General features: G+C 42.5%; 1 protein-coding gene across 3 annotated transcripts in view; it reads right to left on the reverse strand.

Moving 5' to 3' along the window:
* STXBP6 (syntaxin binding protein 6) overlaps positions 1–19953 on the reverse strand; it is a 146501-nt gene that overhangs the window by 78901 nt on the left and 47647 nt on the right. For 2 of the 3 annotated variants that reach the window (XM_077464780.1, XM_077464781.1), the window contains exon 2: positions 4781–4959. In XM_077464780.1, the coding sequence (XP_077320906.1) occupies positions 4781–4934 (154 nt within the window). In that variant the 5' untranslated portion in view covers positions 4935–4959. Of the gene's footprint in view, positions 1–4780; positions 4960–19953 lie in introns of those variants that run through there. The other variant, XM_077464782.1, reaches the window with a different exon arrangement.

The following is a 19953-nucleotide window of genomic DNA, read 5'->3' on the forward strand; positions in this document are numbered from 1 at the left end:
TGCAAATATAATACCTGTCAAAGATTGTAGTAGTGGTGTGGTATGGAGATGCATTGGAGCCTCAGAACCAAGACAGCTTATTATATCTGATAAAACTATCAGATATTCCTGCTAGCAGAAAATTCCAAGGAGAATGTTCAGTTTTACTTCCCTAAGGCTCCAGGGCATACAGCACAAATATCTGAATTATTATTATGCTTACCAAAAACACTCAGACAGAACCCAGAAAATATGAAAAAATGGCCACAGACCATTTGTCCTGACACAAGCCAAACTCTGGGATTCTCAACCGTGTCAACTGTGATTCTCATGATTGAAATTTATCAGTACTGCTTTATACTGTATTAAAGTGAAAGCAACTACACAGAATATTATAGATTTTGATCATTTCAATTGTTTATCTGAAAACTGCATAGAGCTTAGGTAACTGACTGCAACTACTTTCCCTTCTACGACAGTCAGTCTTTTGTGAGCTTTCCTGTAGTGCTAAAATGGACGCTCTGCGTTTCAAAGACAACAGAGAAGCTCAGGCATAAAATGTAATGTGCCAACACGCCTTTACACACAGAGATAGTACCTCTCCCATTCCAAGAGTACAATAAATGGGAAGAAAGCCAAGCTGTAAGACAGTAGGGTTCTTATGAAGTCCGCCAGCATACAGTAATATACAGGATCTGCTTGTATAGTCCATGATTGTGATTCAATCTTTGCAGGTTACACCCATTTTAACATCCGGTTCTAGTTTTCAGGATTAAGTTCACATAGAAGTTTTGTGGATACCTCTGTGGTTAGTATAGATGCACAAACACCATTAAAAGGAAAGAGGGAAAAGAAAATCAATAGTTGCAGTTCAAAAATAGTAGCAAGCTCCTAGGGAGCTAGAAACAATATATTGTGTGGTTTTTCCATATGAACGCGTTTAAGTACTATTTAATTTTTGCGAAGCTCAGATTTTTATTGCAAGCTTTTTAAAACATACTCCAGCTGAATGCGATTTAGACAATATTTTTTATAGCATAGTCTTCAGAGATGGACAACAATTCAATGAAAAAAAAAGAAAAGAAAATGTAAATTTAAAAAGGGACTGTAAAGTAAATTTTTTTTTTTTTTTAAATAACAAACATGTTAGACATAACTCCACTGTGCAGCTCGTTTTGCACAGAGTGGCCCCGAACCTGCTCTTCTGGGGTCCCTCGGTGGCTGTCTCGGCTTCCTCCTGCAGGTACTTCTCAGGTTCTTGCGAGCTCCCTTGCATGATGAGAAGCACCTGCGGGTGCGCTCCTGTGATACAGCCGGTGGCTATAGCGGCTCGCTGTATCACACAGCCCCGTCCCTCGGCGCGCTGCGTCCTTGGATGTGATTGACTGCAGCACGAGCCAATGGCTGCGCTGCTTTCAATCCATCCACTCAAGCCAATCAGCGGTCAGGTTGAGCGGAGAAGAGGACAGCGGGGGCGAGCGCAGGACTTTCGAGGGGTCAGGTAAGTAAAACGAGGGGGACTGGGGGAGCCGGCAGTGCGAGATGTTTTTTCACATTAATGCATTCTATTTTTTTACCTTTACAACCCCTTTAACTTGTATGAAATTTTACCTGACGGAAAATCTTGTTTTGTCCTCACAGAAAAACAAAAAGTAAACACACCATATCTATCATAGTTACATAGTGAGGCTGAAAAAAAAATAAAAATAAAAAGACAAGTCCATCTAGTTCATCCATTAAAAAAAATAAAATAAAAATAAAAAAATCCTCCCCTTCTCCCTATTTCCATTATTCTTCTGTTTTTTATATATCTATAATTTTGGACATTTTTTTTTTTACCTAGTGATTCTAAAAGGTAAATTAAAAAAATAAATAAAAATAAATCTCGCAACTTCTCCCCACAATTGATAACCCCCTTGGAGAAGCGCTTCCCCAAGGGGGTTACCTTGCTGGCATGCTCCCCGAGTCCAGCATTCGGCATCCATAGGAGGTCGAATGCAGGACTCGGCCCTGCCCCTGGCGCTCGCATCATTGGATTTGGTGAAAAAACACAAAGGTTTACAACCCCTTTAAGGATGAATTAAATTAAAAACCTCAAGGCCCTAGAACTACATTAATTAATGACTAAATGTAGCACCAAACAGGCCCATGGTGGAAATTGCTCTGGTCTATAAGGGGTATAAAGGTAGGTAAGCTGAAGTGGTTAAAGATAGCATCCCTTAAAAAGACATTCATTCATTCACTTAACCAGCAAATTTTGGTGTAGATGGAAATAGAATCTTATTAGAAGACACATAATTTAGGAGCTGAATAAGGGGGCGTAGAAAATGAAGCCTCAGCATTGACTTTATGTCAAGAAAATGACATGCTTTACAATGTAATGCTCAGAGTCCGTGAACATGCGGAAAGGAACGGTTTTATTTTACAGACACTGCATAAGCACGGAATCTCCTACTTGATATTTTAATTAGTAGCCTGGAAATGTTGCTCGCATTTCAATGGAAACGCATGAGGGAATGTGTTATTAACAAAAATTACCTGTCTTCCCATGGGCTGACTGAAGGCACTCTGTAGTAAGTTGAGCATTTACTAATGTTGGTCTTACAAGCTAGCTGTCAGAAACCCAAACAGTTCAGTTGTTCAGTGGACAATTTTCACCCTGCTCCTTAACCACTTAAGGACTGCCTCACGCCGACGTACGTCGGCAGAATGGCACGGCTGGGCACAATCACGTACAGGTACGTAAGAGCCCAGCCGTGGGTCGCACGCGAGCTGCACTCGTGACCCAGTCATGAGCTCCGTGGCCATGGGACCCGCGGACCTGATCACCGCCGGTGTCCCGCGATTGGGTCACAAAGCTGAAGAACGGGGAGAGGTAAGTGTAAACAAACCTCTCCCCATGCTTCCTAGTGTGGCTGTCACTGATCGTCTGTTCCCTGTTATAGGGAAAGACGTTCAGTGAGGTCACATGCCAAGCCACGCCCCCTACAGTAAAAAAAAAAAAAAAACACACACTTAACTCCTACACTGCCCCCTAGTGGTTAACCCATTCACTGGCAGTGAAATTTTTACAGTAATCAGTGCATTTTTAATTGCACTGATCGCTGTATTAATGCCAACGGTCCCAAAAATGTGTCAAAATTGTCCGACGTGTCCGCTATGTTACAGTCACAATGAAAAACAAAAAAAATAATTGCTGATCGCCACCATTACTAGTTAAAAAAAAATCTTAATAAAAATGCCATAGAACTATCCCCTATATTGTAGACGCTATAACTTTTGCGCAAACCAAACGCTTATTGCGATTTTTTTTAACAAAAATATGTAGAAGAACACGTATCGGCCTAAACTGAGGAAAAACATTTTTTTGCCTTAAAGGGCAAGCAGGACCGGTCATACTCACAATAATATAGAAAGGTAAAACAAGACCCAACACTAAAAATTAGCTATATGAGTTTTATTACAGGCATAGGAATGGAGGAAAAAAAAAATGATCAGGAATAAAGCTTTAATACTGTAGTATGGTTGTGCCCAAATCAACCACAGCAGTGCCCAGTGTAAACACATTAGGCAAGTAAGAACTCCTAGAAAAGGCTAATAACCTATATGTACCATGACATCATCAATAATGAAAAATATACTGTTTCTTAACTTATTGAAAGGATGTGATCTTTATAACTGTTAGAGGTCAATATATTTTTCACAAAAAACTGGAAGAGGTCTATTTATAAAAAAAAAATAAAAATTACAGTGTGGGCACAGGAAGTCTTTTGTTTTGTTTTAATTTGCTGGAGGAATGTTACAAGCATTCCTCCAGCACTCATGAATTTTGACTGTTTTTGGCTTAAAAGGAGAAGTCCAGCCTGAGCTTCTCTTCTGGGTCACAGGAGTGAAAATCCGCTTTGCACTCCTCTGACCCGTTTCCAGCAGAGAGTGGTCTGTTGTCTGCTCTCTGCTGACATCACACAGATCAATCCAGGCACAGCGTCATCCTGACTCTGGAAGTATGGATCCGCCAGGTGCCTGGACTGATGGCCGTCTCAGCCTCTCAGGGAGACACAGAGAGGGTGAGATGGCTGTTACCCACCTCTTCACAGCCCATCGCTCCATTGAGCGTGGGGGGGTTAGAGCTGCTGATATAAAGTCATCAGCTCTCTGCTTGGGGAACCCACAGAACCGAGCCATAGGCGATGTTCGTTGGCTCGGTTCTCAGTGCAGAGATGCCAGGGGACAGATGCAGCATCAGACTGATGCAGAATCCACCTAGGTAAGTATAATGGGGGGAAAAATGGATTCCCATACTTCTCATTTAATATGTTGGTGATCAGTAGCTCTATCTAGTGGCCATAATGAAGTAATTTTCTTGAGCAAGGTAATGCAGAAAAATGCCATATTATGGCCACTAGATGGAGCCAATGATCATAAGAAATCAGAGTATTATCCAAAACAGAGTCAGAATTCTTGAGGGCTGGATGAATGCTTGTGGCATTAGTGCAATGATTTTTTTTTTTATAAATAGACCCCTTATCAGATGATCTTTGTGCATAATGGTATTCCATTCATATTCCATGATCCTTTGTCCTTTTATATGGAAAAAAAAAAAAACCTAATTGGATAAATTTCATACCCAATTTATCTTTTGCTGGAACCCCTAATATATGGCAAGTTTACTTTAGCTAAATCTTTTCTTTATATTTTAATATAGTGTGTGAGAAGATGCACGTTTGAGTTTTGCTGCTACTGCATATCACATTTCTCTGACACTCATTAGAGAATACGGGCATCTTTGAAGAAATCATACCCGATATGCAGATGTAGGTCTGATATTCTCCTTGCCCTCCAGTTGCTAGGAATGGGATTTTTTTCTTGGTCCTCCGTTTGACCAATACAGCCCCCAGCATCCGCTCATCCTGGGGGGAGAAGACTTCCTTGCTGATTGTAGCTTTAGCAGACATTTTCCAGATTTTGTGGGAATTTCACCTACAGGATACAGGAATAGAACATAGTGGAAAGTTTAAGTCACCCTCTATTCAAAATCTGAAACAGAAATAAACTGCAATTTATCTATGAACCACCCAACCACTTAGTGCCTTGCAAAAGTATTCACGCCCTTGGCTTTTTACCTATTTTGTTACATTACAGCCTTTAGTTCAATGTTTTTTTAACCTGAATTATATGTGATGGCTCAGAACACAATAGTCTAAGTTGGTGAAGTAAAATTAGGAAAACATATACATAAAACAATTTTTTAAGAAATAAAAAAACACGGATAATTGGCAGTTGCGCATGTATTCACCCCTTTGTTATGAAGCCCATAAAACAGCTCTGGTGCAACCAATTACCTTCAGAAGTCACATAATTAGTGAAATGTCCACCTGTGTGCAATCATGTGTGCAATCAAGTGTCACATGATCTGTCATTACATATACACACCTTTTTGAAAGGCCCCAGAGGCTGCAACACCTAAGCAAGAGGCACCACTAACCAAACACTTCCATGAAGACCAAGGAACTCTCCAAACAAGTGAGGGACAATGTTGAGAAGTACAAGTCAACATTGCTCAGTCCTGAAACATTAAAATAAAAAGAAACCTTGTTTCTTTTTGTATATTTATGTTTCTGCAGATCAAAGGGATGAACAAACGTTCCTCTGTTTAATCCCTTAAAAACTCTTAATTTACTCTAATCAGCCTTAACTCCCTATTCTCCTCCATTTAATTATTATTTTCCTGCTTTTTTCTTTTGTTCACATTTTATAAACAATACTTTTTTTTTCATTTTCTTTGTTAGTGAATATTTTTACACACATATAACATCATACAGTTGCAATAAAAATTATGTGAACTCTTTTGGAATGATATGGATTTCTGCACAAATTGGTCATAAAATGTGATCTGATCTTCATCTAAGTCACAATAGACAATCGCAGTCTGCTTAAACAACAAAGAATTGTTACTGTGTTTTTTTATTGAACACACCATGTTAAACATTCACAGTACAGGTGAAAAAAGTATGTGAACCCTTGGATTTAATAACTGGTTGAACCTCCTTTGGCAGGAATAACTTTAACCAAACGTTTCCTGTAGTTGCAGATCAGACGTGCACAACGGTCAGGAGTAATTCTTGACCATTCCTCTTTACAGAACTATTTCAGTTCAGTAATATTCTTGGGATGTCTGGTGTGAATCGTCTTCTTGAGGTCATGCCACAGCATGTCAATCAGGTTGAGGTCAGGACTCTGAGCCACTCCAGAAGGTGTATTTTATTCTTTTTAAGCCATTCTGTTGATTTACTTCTATGCTTTGGGTCGTTATCCTGTTGCAACACGTCTTCTGTTGAGCTTCAGCTGGTGGACAGATGGCCTTAAGTTCTCCTGCAAAATGTCTTGATACACTTGGGAATTCATTTTTCGTTCGATGATAGTGATCCGTCCAGACCCTGATGCAGCAAAGCAGCCTCAAACCATGATGCCCTCACCACCATACTTCACAGTTGGGATGAGGTTTTGATGTTGGTGTGTGTTTCTTCCAAACAACTCAACTTTGGTTTCATCTGTCCACAGATATTTTGCCAGTACTATTGTGGAACATCCAGGTGCTCTTGTGCAAACTGTAAACGTGCAGCAATTTTTAATTTTTTTTTGGACAGCAGTGACTTCCTCTGTGGTGTCCTTCCATGAAATCCATTCTTGTTTAGTGTTTTACGTATGGTAGATTTGCTAACAGGGATGTTAGCATATGCCAGACACTTTTGTAAGTCTTTAGCTGACACTCTAGGATTCTTCTTCACCTCATTGAGCAGTTTGCGCTGTGCTGCACTCTTGCAGTCATCTTTACAGGACGCCCACTCCTAGGGAGAGTAGCAGCAGTGCTGAACTTACTCCATTTATAGACAATTAGTCTTACCATGGACTGATGAACAGCAAGGCTTTTGGAGATACTTTTATAACCCATTCCAGCTTTATGCAACATTTATGTATGTATGTATGTATGTATTTATGTATGTCAACAATTCTTTATCGTAGGTCTTTTGAGAGATCTTTTGTGCGAGGCATCAGTAACATCAGGCAATGCTTCTTGTGAAAAGCAAACCCAGAACTGGTGTGTTTTTTTTTAGGGCAGGGCAGCTGTAACCAACACCTCCAATCTCATTGATTGGACTCCAGTTGGCTGACACGTCACTCCAATTAGCTCTTGGAGATCTCATTAGTCTAGGGGTTCACATCCTTTTTCCACCTGCACTGTGAATATTTACATGGTGTGTTCAATAAAAACATGGTAACATTTAATTCTTTGTGTGTTATTAGTTTAAGCATACTGTGATCGTCTATTGTTGTGACTTAGATGAAGATCATATCACATTTTATGACCAATTTGTGCAGAAATCCATATCATTCCAAAAGTGTTCACATACTTTTTATTGCAACTGTATATTTACACATTTCACATTGAAAAAGCGCTAAATAAAAAAACGATTTAATTTGTAAATAACTTTTCAATGATTTGTACCATTGCTTGCAGCTGAAGTTAAAACAAAACAGTTGTGGTAGGTATCGGTAATTGGTATCAGCGAGTACTTAAAAAAAAAAAATGGTATTGGTGCATCCCTAGTTATGTTATAAAAAAAAAAGTATCCAAATCTTGGCTGATCCCTAGGAGCACCATCAAATCTATCATAACCAAATGGAAAGAACATGGCACAACAGCAAGCCTGCCAAGAGACGGCCGCACACCAAAACTCATGGACTGGGCAAGGAGGGCATTAATCAGAGACAGCACAGACCTAAGATAACGCTGGAGGAGCTGCACAGCAGAGACTGGAGTATCTGTACATAGGACGACAATAAGCTGTACGCTTCATAGCGTTGGGCTTTATGGCAGAGTGGCCAGAGGAAAGCCATTACTTTCAGCAAAAAACAAAATGTCATGTTTTGAATTTGTGAAAAGGCATGTGGGAGACTCACAAAATGTATGAAGGAAGGTGCTCTGGTTAACTTTTTGGCCAAAGAAAATGCTACGTCTGGCGCAAACCCAACACATCACCCAAAGAACACCATCCACACAGTGAAACACGATGGTGGCAGCATCATACTGTGGGGATGTTTTTCAGCAGTCGGGACTGGGAAACTGGTCAGGGTTGAGGGAAAGATGGATGGTACTAAATACAGGGATATTCTTGAGCAAAACCTGTACCACTCTGTGCGTGATCTGAGGCCAAGAGGTTCGCCTTCCAACAAGACAATGACCCCAAACACACTGCTAAAGCAACAGTGGGTTGAGTGGTTTAGGGGAAACATGTAAATGTGTTGGAATGGCCTAGTCGAAGCCCAGATCTCAATCCAATAGAAAATCTGTGGTCAGATTTAAAGATTGCGGTTCACAAGCGCAAAGCATCCAACTTGAAGGAGCTAGAGCAGTTTTGCAAAGGGGAATGAACAAAAATCCCAGTGGTAAGATGTGACAAGCTCAGAGACTTAAAGGGGTTGTAAAGGTAAATGTTTTTTCACCTTCATGCATTCTATGCATGAAGGTGAAAAAACATCTGACAGTGCCGGCACCCCTAGTCCCCCCGTTTTACTTACCTCACTCCTCGAAAGTCCTGATAGCCCCAAAAGGTGGCTCTACAAAGTATTGGCTTTAGGGGGGTGAATATTGAATTTTAATTCTGTCCTATTTGTTGTATGCTTTAAAATAAAAAAAAATCAATCTCCAAAGTTGTGGGCATGTTCTGTAAACTAAATGATTCAAATCCTCAAACAATCCATGTTAATTCCAGGTTGTGAATGCCAAATGGGAGTGAATATTTTTACAAGGCACTGAGTACTATATACACTCATTAAATGCCATGAAGGCATATGCTACCACCAACTTGAATGGAATGCCACCTCACTGTGTGCTCATACAGAGTGTGTGTGTATATATATATATAGTGACCTATAAACTGTACAACTCAATTGAACAACAAAATGAAATAATTTAGTTGCAGTGAAGTAAAAATAAAAAAATAAAATATGGTTGCATAAGTATGCACACCCTTAAACTAACACTTTGTTGAAGCACCTTTTGATTTTATTACAGCACTCAGTCTTTTTGGGTAGGGGTCTATTAGCATGGCACATCTTGACTTGGCAATATTTGCCCACTCTTCTTTACTGCCTTTTTGTGCCCAATAAAATAGTTTGTAAACAAATCTGTCAGATTATGAGGGCATCTCCTGTGCACAGCCCTCTTCAGATCTGGGAAATTCCAAAACTGTAATCATCTTCTGGTGAAGCTATTCCTTTGTTGATTTGGATGTATGCTTTGGGTCGTTATTTTGAAAAATGAAGTTCCTCTTCATGTTCAGCTTTCTAGCAGAAGCCTGAAGGTTTTGAGGTTTTGTGCCAATATTAACTGGTATTTGGAACTGTTCCTAATTCACTCTACCTTGACTAAGGCCCCTGTACCAGCTGAAGAAAAAGAGCACCAAAGCATGATGCTGCTCCACCATGCTTCACTGTGGGTATGGTGGTCTTTTAGTGATGTGCAGTGTTTTTGCGCCAAGCATATCTTTTGGAATTGTGGCCCAAAATTTAAACCTTGGTTTCATCAGACCATAACACATTTTCCCTAGGGATGCACCGAATGGGTTTTTTGGTGCCGAAACCGATACCGAAAATGAAAAATACACTAGGCCGAAAACTGAAACCGAAACAGCACCGATACCAAAAATATTTTTATACAGGAGGTGGTCAGAGACTGGGGACATGGTACAGGAGGTGGTCAGAGACTGGGGACATGGTACAGGAGGTGGTCAGAGACTGGGGACATGGTACAGGAGGTGGTCAGAGACTGGGGACACGGTACAGGAGGTGGTCAGAGACTGGGGACACGGTACAGGAGGTGGTCAGAGACTGGGGACACGGTACAGGAGGTGGTCAGAGACTGGGGACACGGTACAGGAGGTGGTCAGAGACTGGGGACACGGTACAGGAGGTGGTCAGAGACTGGGGACACGGTACAGGAGGTGGTCAGAGACTGGGGACACGGTACAGGAGGTGGTCAGAGACTGGGGACACGGTACAGGAGGTGGTCAGAGACTGGGGACACGGTACAGGAGATGGTCAGAGACTGGGGACACGGTACAGGAGATGGTCAGAGACTGGGGACACGGTACAGGAGATGGTCAGAGACTGGGGACACGGTACAGGAGATGGTCAGAGACTGGGGACACGGTACAGGAGATGGTCAGAGACTGGGGACACGGTACAGGAGATGGTCAGAGACTGGGGACACGGTACAGGAGATGGTCAGAGACTGGGGACACGGTACAGGAGATGGTCAGAGACTGGGGACACGGTACAGGAGATGGTCAGAGACTGGGGACACGGTACAGGAGATGGTCAGAGACTGGGAACGTGGTACAGGAGATGGTCAGAGAGACTGGGGACATGGTACAGAAGATGGTCAGACTGGGGACATGGAACAGGAGATGGTCAGAGACAGAGGACGTGGTACAGGAGGCATCCCCCATTGCAGCCAGTGTGCCCCATTGCAGCCAGTGTGCAGCCAGTGTGCCCCATTGCAGCCAATTGCAGCCAGTGTGCCCCATTGCAGCCAGTGTGCCCCATTGCAGCCAGCCTGTGCACTGTGTGCAGGGAAGAGAGCCGCCTCCGCCGCCTGTTTGATAACAGCGCCGGGAACATCACAGCTTTCATTTCAATTGCTGTGTGTTCCCGGGCGTGCGCCGTCACACACAGCCCCTCCCCCTTGTCCGGGCACTTTGATAGACAGATCATCCGTCCAATCCTGCGGATGATCTGTCTAAGTGCCCGGACAAGGGGGAGGGGTTGCGTGTGACGGCGCACGGCCGGGCACACACAGCAATTGAAATGAAAGCTGTGATGTTCCCGGCACTGTTATCAAAAAGGTGGCGGAGGTGGCTCTCCTGCGCTATGATGGGCGTTACCAGGAGCGGGGGGAAGAGCCCCGCCCCCCACCCAGGCCACGCCCCATTTTCGGCTCCATTATCGGCTGTTTTTCTCTTTCGCCAAATTGCCGAAAAGGGCATTTTCGGCCGATATGTTTCGGCGGCCGAAATTTCGGTGCATCACTAATTTTCCCCACATGCTTTTGGGAGACATCAGATGTGTTTTTGCAAAATTTAGCTGGGCTTGGATGTTTTTCTTCATAAGAAAAGGCCTTTGTTTTGCCACTCTACCCCATAGCCCAGACACATGAAGAGAAGGGGAGATCGTTGTCACATGTACAACATATTACTTGCCAGATATTCCTGCAGCTCCATTAATGTTGCTGTAGGCCCCTTGGCATCAATCTTTCTGGGACGTCCAGTTCTTGGTAATGTCACTGTTGTGCCATATTTTCTCCACTTGATAAATGTCTTCACTGTGTTCCATGGTATATCTAAATGTCTTGGAAATTCTTTCACCCTTCTCCTGACTGGTGCCTTTAAACAATGAGATAGATCCCTCTGATGCTTTGGAAGCTCTCTGCGGACCATGGCTTTTGCTGTAGGATGCGACTAAGAAAATGTCCGGAAAGACCTACTAGAACAGCTGAACTTTATTTGGGGTTATTCAGAGGCACTTTAAAATCATGGCAGTTGTGTACTGACTCCTATTTAACATGAGTTTGAACAGGGTGTGTAGACTTTTTATATCCACTGTATGCAGTAAGCTGTTGTTCCATGCGCCGAGTTTCATATTGGTTCTAATACAGATCTGTGAAGTCACAGTTTTCTAAGTTCATCCACTTGTATCCAGTTGAGCCCTGATAAAGAGGGAGTAGTGTTACCCTATTTTTATAGGACTTTTTTTAACCAATAATAAAATGATCTTGAACTCATTCCTCCAGTTTTAGTCTGAAGCTCCTTTCTTTGTACTACTGTTGGGTAGTCATGAAGGGAAGCCTTGTGTGGGAGCCGCCTCACCAAAGCTATTGAGCTTGTTGAAGTTTTCCTTTATCCGACTACACATGCAGATCTAGAAATTTCCATTTTTGAGTATGTCTTTCTAAACTGATGAGCTCATCGCTGCTTCTCTTCTGCTGTCCAGTCACAGGCTGGGGGTGGGTACATGACTGTTTCCACTTAGCGGAAGTGGGTTGAATGGGTGCTGGCTGTCATTCAACCATGAAAACTGAGGACATCTCGATCCTAGGTCGTAGGTGAGCACTGCAGCAAAAGTTGATATTTAATTGACTATTTTTTTTGGGCTTGAATTATACATTAAGTTCTTTTTAGGGTTGCACCAATACCATTTTTTTTTAAAACAGGAGTACAAGTACCGATACTTTTCTTCAAGTACTCGCTGATGCCAATACTTTTTTTTTAATGTCATGTGACAGTGGCACTAATATTCAGCACGGATTAGGCATGGGCTGTGTCAGAAGGTTTAAAAAATAAAATAAAAATGAAGATAATAATAATATATACACACACACACACACACACACATATATACATACACATTATATATATATATATATATATATATATATATATATATATATATATATATATATATACACACACACACACATACACACACAGTTGTGCTCATAAGTTTACATACCCTGGCAGAATTTATGAATTCTTCTCCATTTTTCAGAGAATATGAATAACACAAAAACCTCTCTTTCACTCATGGTTAGTGTTTGGCTGAAGCCATTTATTATCAACTGTGTTTACTCTTTTTAACCACTTCAGCCCTGGAAGGATTTACCCCCTTCCTAATCAGAGCGTTTTTTGCGATTCAGCACTGCGTCACTTTAACTGACAATTGTACGGTCAAGCGACGTGGCTCCCAAACAAAATTGGCATCCTTTTTTTCCCCACAAATAAAGCTTTCTTTTGGTGTTATTTGATCACCTCTGCGGTTTTTATATTTTTTGCACTATAAACAAAAAAGGGAGTGACAATTTTTTTTAAAAAATGCATTATTTTTTACTTTTTGCTATAATAAATAGTTTAGACCGATACGTATTCTTCTACATATTTTTGGTAAAAGAAGAAAAAAAAAAAAAAAAAAATCGCAATAAGCGGTTATTGATTGATTTGCGAAAAAAAGTTATAGTGTCTACAAAATCATAACTGCGACATTTTGGCAGACACATCGGACAATTTTGACACATTTTTGGGACCATTGGCAATAATACAGCCATCGATGCTATAAAAATTGCATTGATTACTGTAAACATGTCACTGGCAATGAAGGGGTTAACCACTAGGTGGCAGTGTAGGGGTTAAGTGTTCCTAGGGGCGTGTTTCTAACTGTATGGGGGCGTGGCTGTGTGCGACACCACACCCATCGCTGCTCCTGATGATAGGAAGCAGACGATCAGTGTGCTGTCACTAGGCAGAACGGGGAAATGCTGTTTACATCGGAATCTCCCCGTTCTTGAGCTCCGGGACACGATCGTAGGCATCCCCACAGCGATCGAGTCCACAGGACCCAGGTACGTTACTTTGGCCAGCCGTGCCATTCTGCCGACGTATATTTACAGGAGCTGGTCGGGAACCGGTTAAATGATAATGGCAACAGAAACTACCCAAATGACCCTGATCAAAAAAAGTTTACATAACCCAGTTCTTAATACCGTGTATTGCCCCCTTTAACATCAATGACAGCTTGAAGTCTTTTGTGGTATTTGTGGATGAGGTTGTTTATCTTCTCAGATGGTAAAGCTGCCCATTCCTCTTGGCAAAAAGCCTCCAGTTCCTGTAAATTCTTGGGCTGTCTTGCATGAACTGCATGTTTGAGATCTCCCCAGAGTGGCTCAATGATATAAACTGAGACTGAGATGGCCACTCAAGAACCTTCATTTTATTCTGCTGTAGCCAATGACAGATTGACTTGGCCTTGTGTTTTGGATCATTGTCATGTTGGAATGTCCAAGTACGTCCCATGCGCAGCTTCCTGGCTGATGAATGAATGTTCCTCCAGTACATGCGCAGCTTCCTGGCTGATGAATGAATGTTCCTCCAGTATTTTTTGAGAACACACTGCATTCATCTTGCCAACAGAAAAATGGCTAAGAAATCATAAATTCTGCCAGGGTATGTAAACTTAAAAAAAAAAAATTATATATATATATATATATATATATATATATATATATATATATATTCACAATTAGTGAATTCCAAGCTCCCCCCTTATCCTCATATAGAAAAGGTTGAATGTTAAAGGTATCGACTGGTCAGATTTGACCACTATATCCCTCCTAATCCATTAGTAACTTTTTTGGGATCCCGCAACACAGGGTCATAGCCATGTCTATTGTGTATACAGTGTAACTCCATGATAAAAGGCAAATATATCCCATCCACATAAGGGGTATGATATTAAAATCAAAAGGTTATTACACTTGGCAATTGTAATATATGCAATAAAATGTCCATGTGGGTTACTTTAAATCGGAGAGACCATTCAGAAAGTTAAAGATTAAATATTTAGGCCTTGCTATCCTATCAGAGTTGCCTTTAGCGAGATATTTTTTAAAGAAAGCAAATTCGATTTCTCAATTAAAATTCATGGTGCTGGAGGGAATTAAGAATAGGAGGGGTGGTAACTAGGGATGAGCCGAACACCCCCCGGTTCGGTTCGCACCAGAACTTGCGAACGACCCCCGCGTTCGAAATGAACGTTAGAACCCCATTGAAGTCTATGGGACTCGAACGTTCGAAATGGAAAGTGCTAATTTTAACGGCTAATATGCAAGATAGTGTCCTAAAAAGGGTTTGGGGACCTGCCTCCTGCCTCAGGGGACATGGGTCACTGCAAAAAAAAAAAAGTTTTAAAAACTGCCGTTTTGGCGGGAGCACTGATTTTAATGACGATTAAAGTGAAAAAAAAAGGTGAAATATTCCTTTAAATATGGTGCCTGGGGGGTGTCTGTAGTATGCCTGTGAAGTGCCACATGTTTCCCGTGTTTGGAACAGTCCCTGCACAAAATGACATTAAACGGAAATAACACCATTTAAAACTGCTTGCGGTTTTAATGTTATATCTGGTTCCTGCAATATGGTTGAAAATCATTGAGAAAAATGGCATGGGTAGCCCTCCCTGCCCATTACCAGCCTATTTGGGTCTTGTACGCATATTAAGGGGAACCCCGTACCCATATTAAAAAAAGGAAATGCGTGTGGCCCCCAGGCCCTATATACTCAGAACAGCAGTATACAGGCGGTGCAAACAAGACAGGGACTGTGTAGGTTTGTTGTGTTAAGTTGAATCTGTTTGTAATTTTCAACCGGTACATTTTTAAAGTGTAGCTCCAGTCAAACAAACAATTTTTAAGCTTTTTGGAAAACATAGGGAAGGGTTATCACCCCTGTATAATTTGTTTTGTCGTCCATCTTTTTTCATCTCACTTGCTGCTGTCTCCTTGCGTTTGCAAGTAGGAGATGTTTGTAAGTTGGATGTTTGAAAGTAGGGGCCTGCCCTATATTATAGCGGTATGTACTGGGTACAGAGCACGCAGACAGCACGCACTATCTCCTAACACTACTGACTGCAAGCTCTATTATTAACCACTTGACCACTGGGCACTTAAACACCCTTTATAACCAGACCAATTTTCAGCTTTCGGTGCCCTCATATTTTGAATGACAATTACTCAGTCATGCAACACTGGACCTATAGGAAATGTTTGTCCTTTTTTTCACACAAATAGAGCTTTCTTTTGGTGGTATTTAATCACCTCTCAGTTTTTTATTTTTTGTGCTATAAAAGAAAAAAGACCGAAAATTCTGCGAAAAAATGAATTTTTCTTCGTTTCTGTTATAAAATTTAGCAGATTAGTAATTTTTTCTTCATAAATTTTGGCCAAAATTCATACTACTACATATCTTTGGTAAAAATAAGTACAAATTGGTGGATATTATTTGGTCTTTGTGAAAGTTATAGAGTCCACAAGCTATGGTGCCAATATCTGAAAATTGATCACACCTGAAGTACTGACGGCCTATTTCCTTTTTTTTTTTTTTTTTCCACAAAATTGTCATATTATCAGGTTATTTCACACACACAGCATATGCATACCAAAAGACCCTGGAGAATACAATGGTGGTCGTTGCAAATTTTTTATCTCACACGGTATTTGCACAGCAATTTTTCAAACGCGTTTTTTGGGGGGAAAAAACAGTTTTGTGCTTAAAAAACAAACAAAAAAAACAGTAAAGTTAGCCCAATGTTTGCATAAAGTGAAAGATGAAGTTATGCTGACTAAATAGATATCAAACATGTCACTCTTCAAAATTGCACATGTCCGTGGAATGGCGCCAAATGTCGCTACTTAAAAAATCCCCATAGGCGACGCTTAAATTTTTTTTTACTGGTTACATGTTGTGAGTTGCAGAGGAGGTCTAGGACTAGAATTATTGCTCTCGCTCTAACGTTCTCGGCGATACCTCACATGTGTGGTTTGAACACCGTTTTCATATGTGGGCGGGGCTTACGCATGCGTTCGCTTCTGCATGCGAGCACATGGGGACATGGGCGCTTTAAAAAAACATTTTTTTTTATTGTTCATTTTACTTTATTTATTTTAGTTTGACATTTTTTTCCCCAAAAATATATTTTTGATCACTTTTATTCCTATTACAAGGAATGTAAACATCCCTTGTAATAGGAATATGGGGTGACAGGTCCTCTTTACAGTGAAATCTGGGGGTCAATATGACCCCACATCTCACCTCTAGGCTGGGAAGCCTGAAATAAAAAATAAAAAAAAAGATTCTGGCTTTGATCGTACTGGCGAGTTGGTAGAAGCACCGGAGGGCGGTGAGGGGTGGGGGGCGTCTATGGCTGGGTATTTCAGGGTATCACCGAGTATGGCTGGGTATCTCCGAGTATGGCTGGGTATGGCAATTTATGGCAGGGTATTGCAGAGTATTTCCAGAGTAATGGCAGGGTACTCCAGAGTAATGGCGGGGTACTCCAGAGTAATGGCGGGGTACTCCAGAGTAATGGCGGGGTACTCCAGAGTAATGGCGGGGTACTCCAGAGTAATGGCGGGGTACTCCAGAGTAATGGCGGGGGACTGCAGAGTAATGGCGGGGGACTGCAGAGTAATGGCGGGGGACTGCAGAGTAATGGCGGGGGACTGCAGAGTAATGGCGGGGGACTGCAGAGTAATGGCGGGGGACTGCAGAGTAATGGCGGGGGACTGCAGATTAATGGCGGGGGACTGCAGATTAATGGCGGGGGACTGCAGATTAATGGCGGGGGACTGCAGATTAATGGCGGGGGACTGCAGATTAATGGCGGGGGACTGCAGATTAATGGCGGGGACTGCAGAGTAATGGCGGGGACTGCAGAGTAATGGCGGGGACTGCAGAGTAATGGCGGGGTACTGCAGAGTAATGGCGGGGTACTGCAGAGTAATGGCGGGGTACTGCAGAGTAATGGCGGGGTACTGCAGAGTAATGGCGGGGTACTGCAGAGTAATGGCGGGGTACTGCAGAGTAATGGCGGGGTACTGCAGAGTAATGGCGGGGTACTGCAGAGTAATGGCGGGGTACTGCAGAGTAATGGCAGGGTACTGCAGAGTAATGGCAGGGTACTGCAGAGTATGCACTGGTATTGCAGAGTATTGGCAGGGAATTGAGGGGTTAAATTCGGTGAGCAGCGATGTGGGCACTGCAGATGCAGCCCACATCGCTGCTGACACCGATCTCTTTCCCCTCCGCTGTACCGATCGGTACAGAGAGGGGAGGGAGGAACCGGCGTCATAACATGATGCCGGTTTGTTTACAAGTGATCGCTCCGTCATTTGACGGAGCGATCACGTGGTAAACGGCCGCGACGAGCGGCCGTTTACCGCTTACCGTTTACTGCTCGGATCACGGATGTTCTCGAGTGTGCGCCCCAGGGGGCGCGCGAGAGCAGAATTCTGGGAGGCCGTTAATTAACGGCCTCTGGCCAATCATGGCTCTCCTCGCTGCTGGCGCTACAATTGGCCAAGCATGCGGGGTCACAGTGCATGCTTGGCCAATCATGAGCCAGCAATGCACTGCGCCACCGCAGTGCATTGTGGTCCGCGCATGCCACTCGAATTTTGACGCGAACGGCCCAAACGTTCGGAATTCGCCGAACGGCCGAACAGCCAATGTTCGAGTCGAACGTACGTTCGACTCGAACACGAAGCTCATCCCTAGTGGTAACCAAGAATCTATTTTGAAAAAAAGTGAGAAGTATATTGGATTAATTTTCTTGATACAATTGCCCCCAAGGGGTTGAATGCAGATCTGGATTTAGATCTGTTCATTTAGGTGATAGTTCATTCAATGATCGGTCTAGATGGCGATACATTATGTACATGTTTCTTTTTGACAGATTAAATGTATATGGGAGGGTTCTGCGTTTGGCTAAGCATATCCCCACCTGCGACAAAAGGATGTATAAGAAAAGGATTTAGTTTGCATTCGATCGATTGCCAATCACATAATTGATTCCAAATGTGTGAAATGATGGTATTTAAGCCATGTGTGTAGCTGACTTTAGATGCGCGTTTTAGCTGAAGAATGGCGTAAGCTTGTGAGCCCGAAAAACGTAATGAGCTTACACATTATGTAATGTATGAACTTTGGTTCAATAAAGAAATTTTAAGTGCAGCGATCCTCTGGACTCTTTCATTTGTGTGTGTGTGTGTGTGTGAATCTGATTCAAAATGTGTGGGGTCATCTAAACAAGGCTGTGCACAGGAGATGCCCTCGCAATCTGACAGATTCGGAGTGTTTTTGCAAGAGAAGAGTAGGCAGATATTGCCAGGTCAAGATGTGCCATGCTGCTAGACTCATACTCAAGTATTATTTTATTTTAAGGGTGTGCACACTTATGCAACCATATTTAATTTTTACTTCCCTCTACCTAAAGGATTTCAGTTTATTGTTCAACTGTACAGTTTATAGGTCACATTAAATAGGTGGAAAAAGTTCTGAAATTATTTATCTTTGCCTCTTTTTTTTTTACATCACAGAAACCTGACATTTTAACAGGGGTGTGTAGTCTGTTTATATTCTATATAGATGGATTCAGTATTGGGTAGAGGTCGACCGATATGGGTTTTTCTCTGGCCGATGCCGATGCCGATATTTAGAAATCATGGCGGCCGATAGCCGATATATGATGCCGATTTTTTTGGGCCGATATGTTAGGCCGATTTTTTTTTATTTATTTATTTTTTTCCTTTTTTATTTTATTTTATTTTTTTTAATCCCCCTTGATCTAACACACCTTTCCCACTGGGGCGTTTTTCAGGCGCTTTTGGGCTAAAAATAGCGCCTGTAAAGTGCCTGCAAAACGGCTCCCCTGCAGTCTGTGTGAAAGACAGAGTGCTTTCACACTGAGGCGATGCGCTGGCAGGATCTTAAAAAAAAGTCCTGCAAGCAGCACGTTTGGAGTGGTGTATACCGCTCCTCCACCACTCCTGCCCATTGATATGAATGGGCACCACTGCCGAAGCGCATGCAATGTGCCCCACTAGCAGCCAAATAGCACCGCTAAAATTATGGTAAAGAGCCGCTAAAACTTGCGTTTTACCATCAACGCCTGCCCGCTACAGTGTGAAAGCAGTCTTCATAAGTGATACAGAAAATTTCTTACATTTAAACATTTATTAACCACTTAACAACCGCCCATTGCCGATTAACGGCTTCAGGGCGGTTGTTTAACTCTGAGAGGCCGTTAATTAACGGCCTCCCAGAATTCTGCTCTCGCGCGCCCCCTGGGGCGCGCACACGAGAGCATCCGTGACCGCTGGGTCCAGTGGACCCGGCGCATCACGAATCCCGGTAAACGGCCGCTCATCGCGGCCGTTTACCACGTGATCGCTCCGTCAAATGACGGAGCGATCACTTGTAAACAAGCCGGCGTCATGTTATGACGCCGGTTCCTCCCTCCCCCTCTCCGTACCGATCGGTACAGCGGAGGGGGAAGAGATCGGTGTCAGCAGCGATGTGGGCTGCATCTGCA

This window comes from Lithobates pipiens, unplaced genomic scaffold (assembly GCF_037356315.1).
Source record: "Lithobates pipiens isolate NorthernLeopardFrog02 unplaced genomic scaffold, aLitPip1_a1.2 Scaffold_30, whole genome shotgun sequence".
Taxonomy (NCBI): domain Eukaryota; kingdom Metazoa; phylum Chordata; class Amphibia; order Anura; family Ranidae; genus Lithobates; species Lithobates pipiens.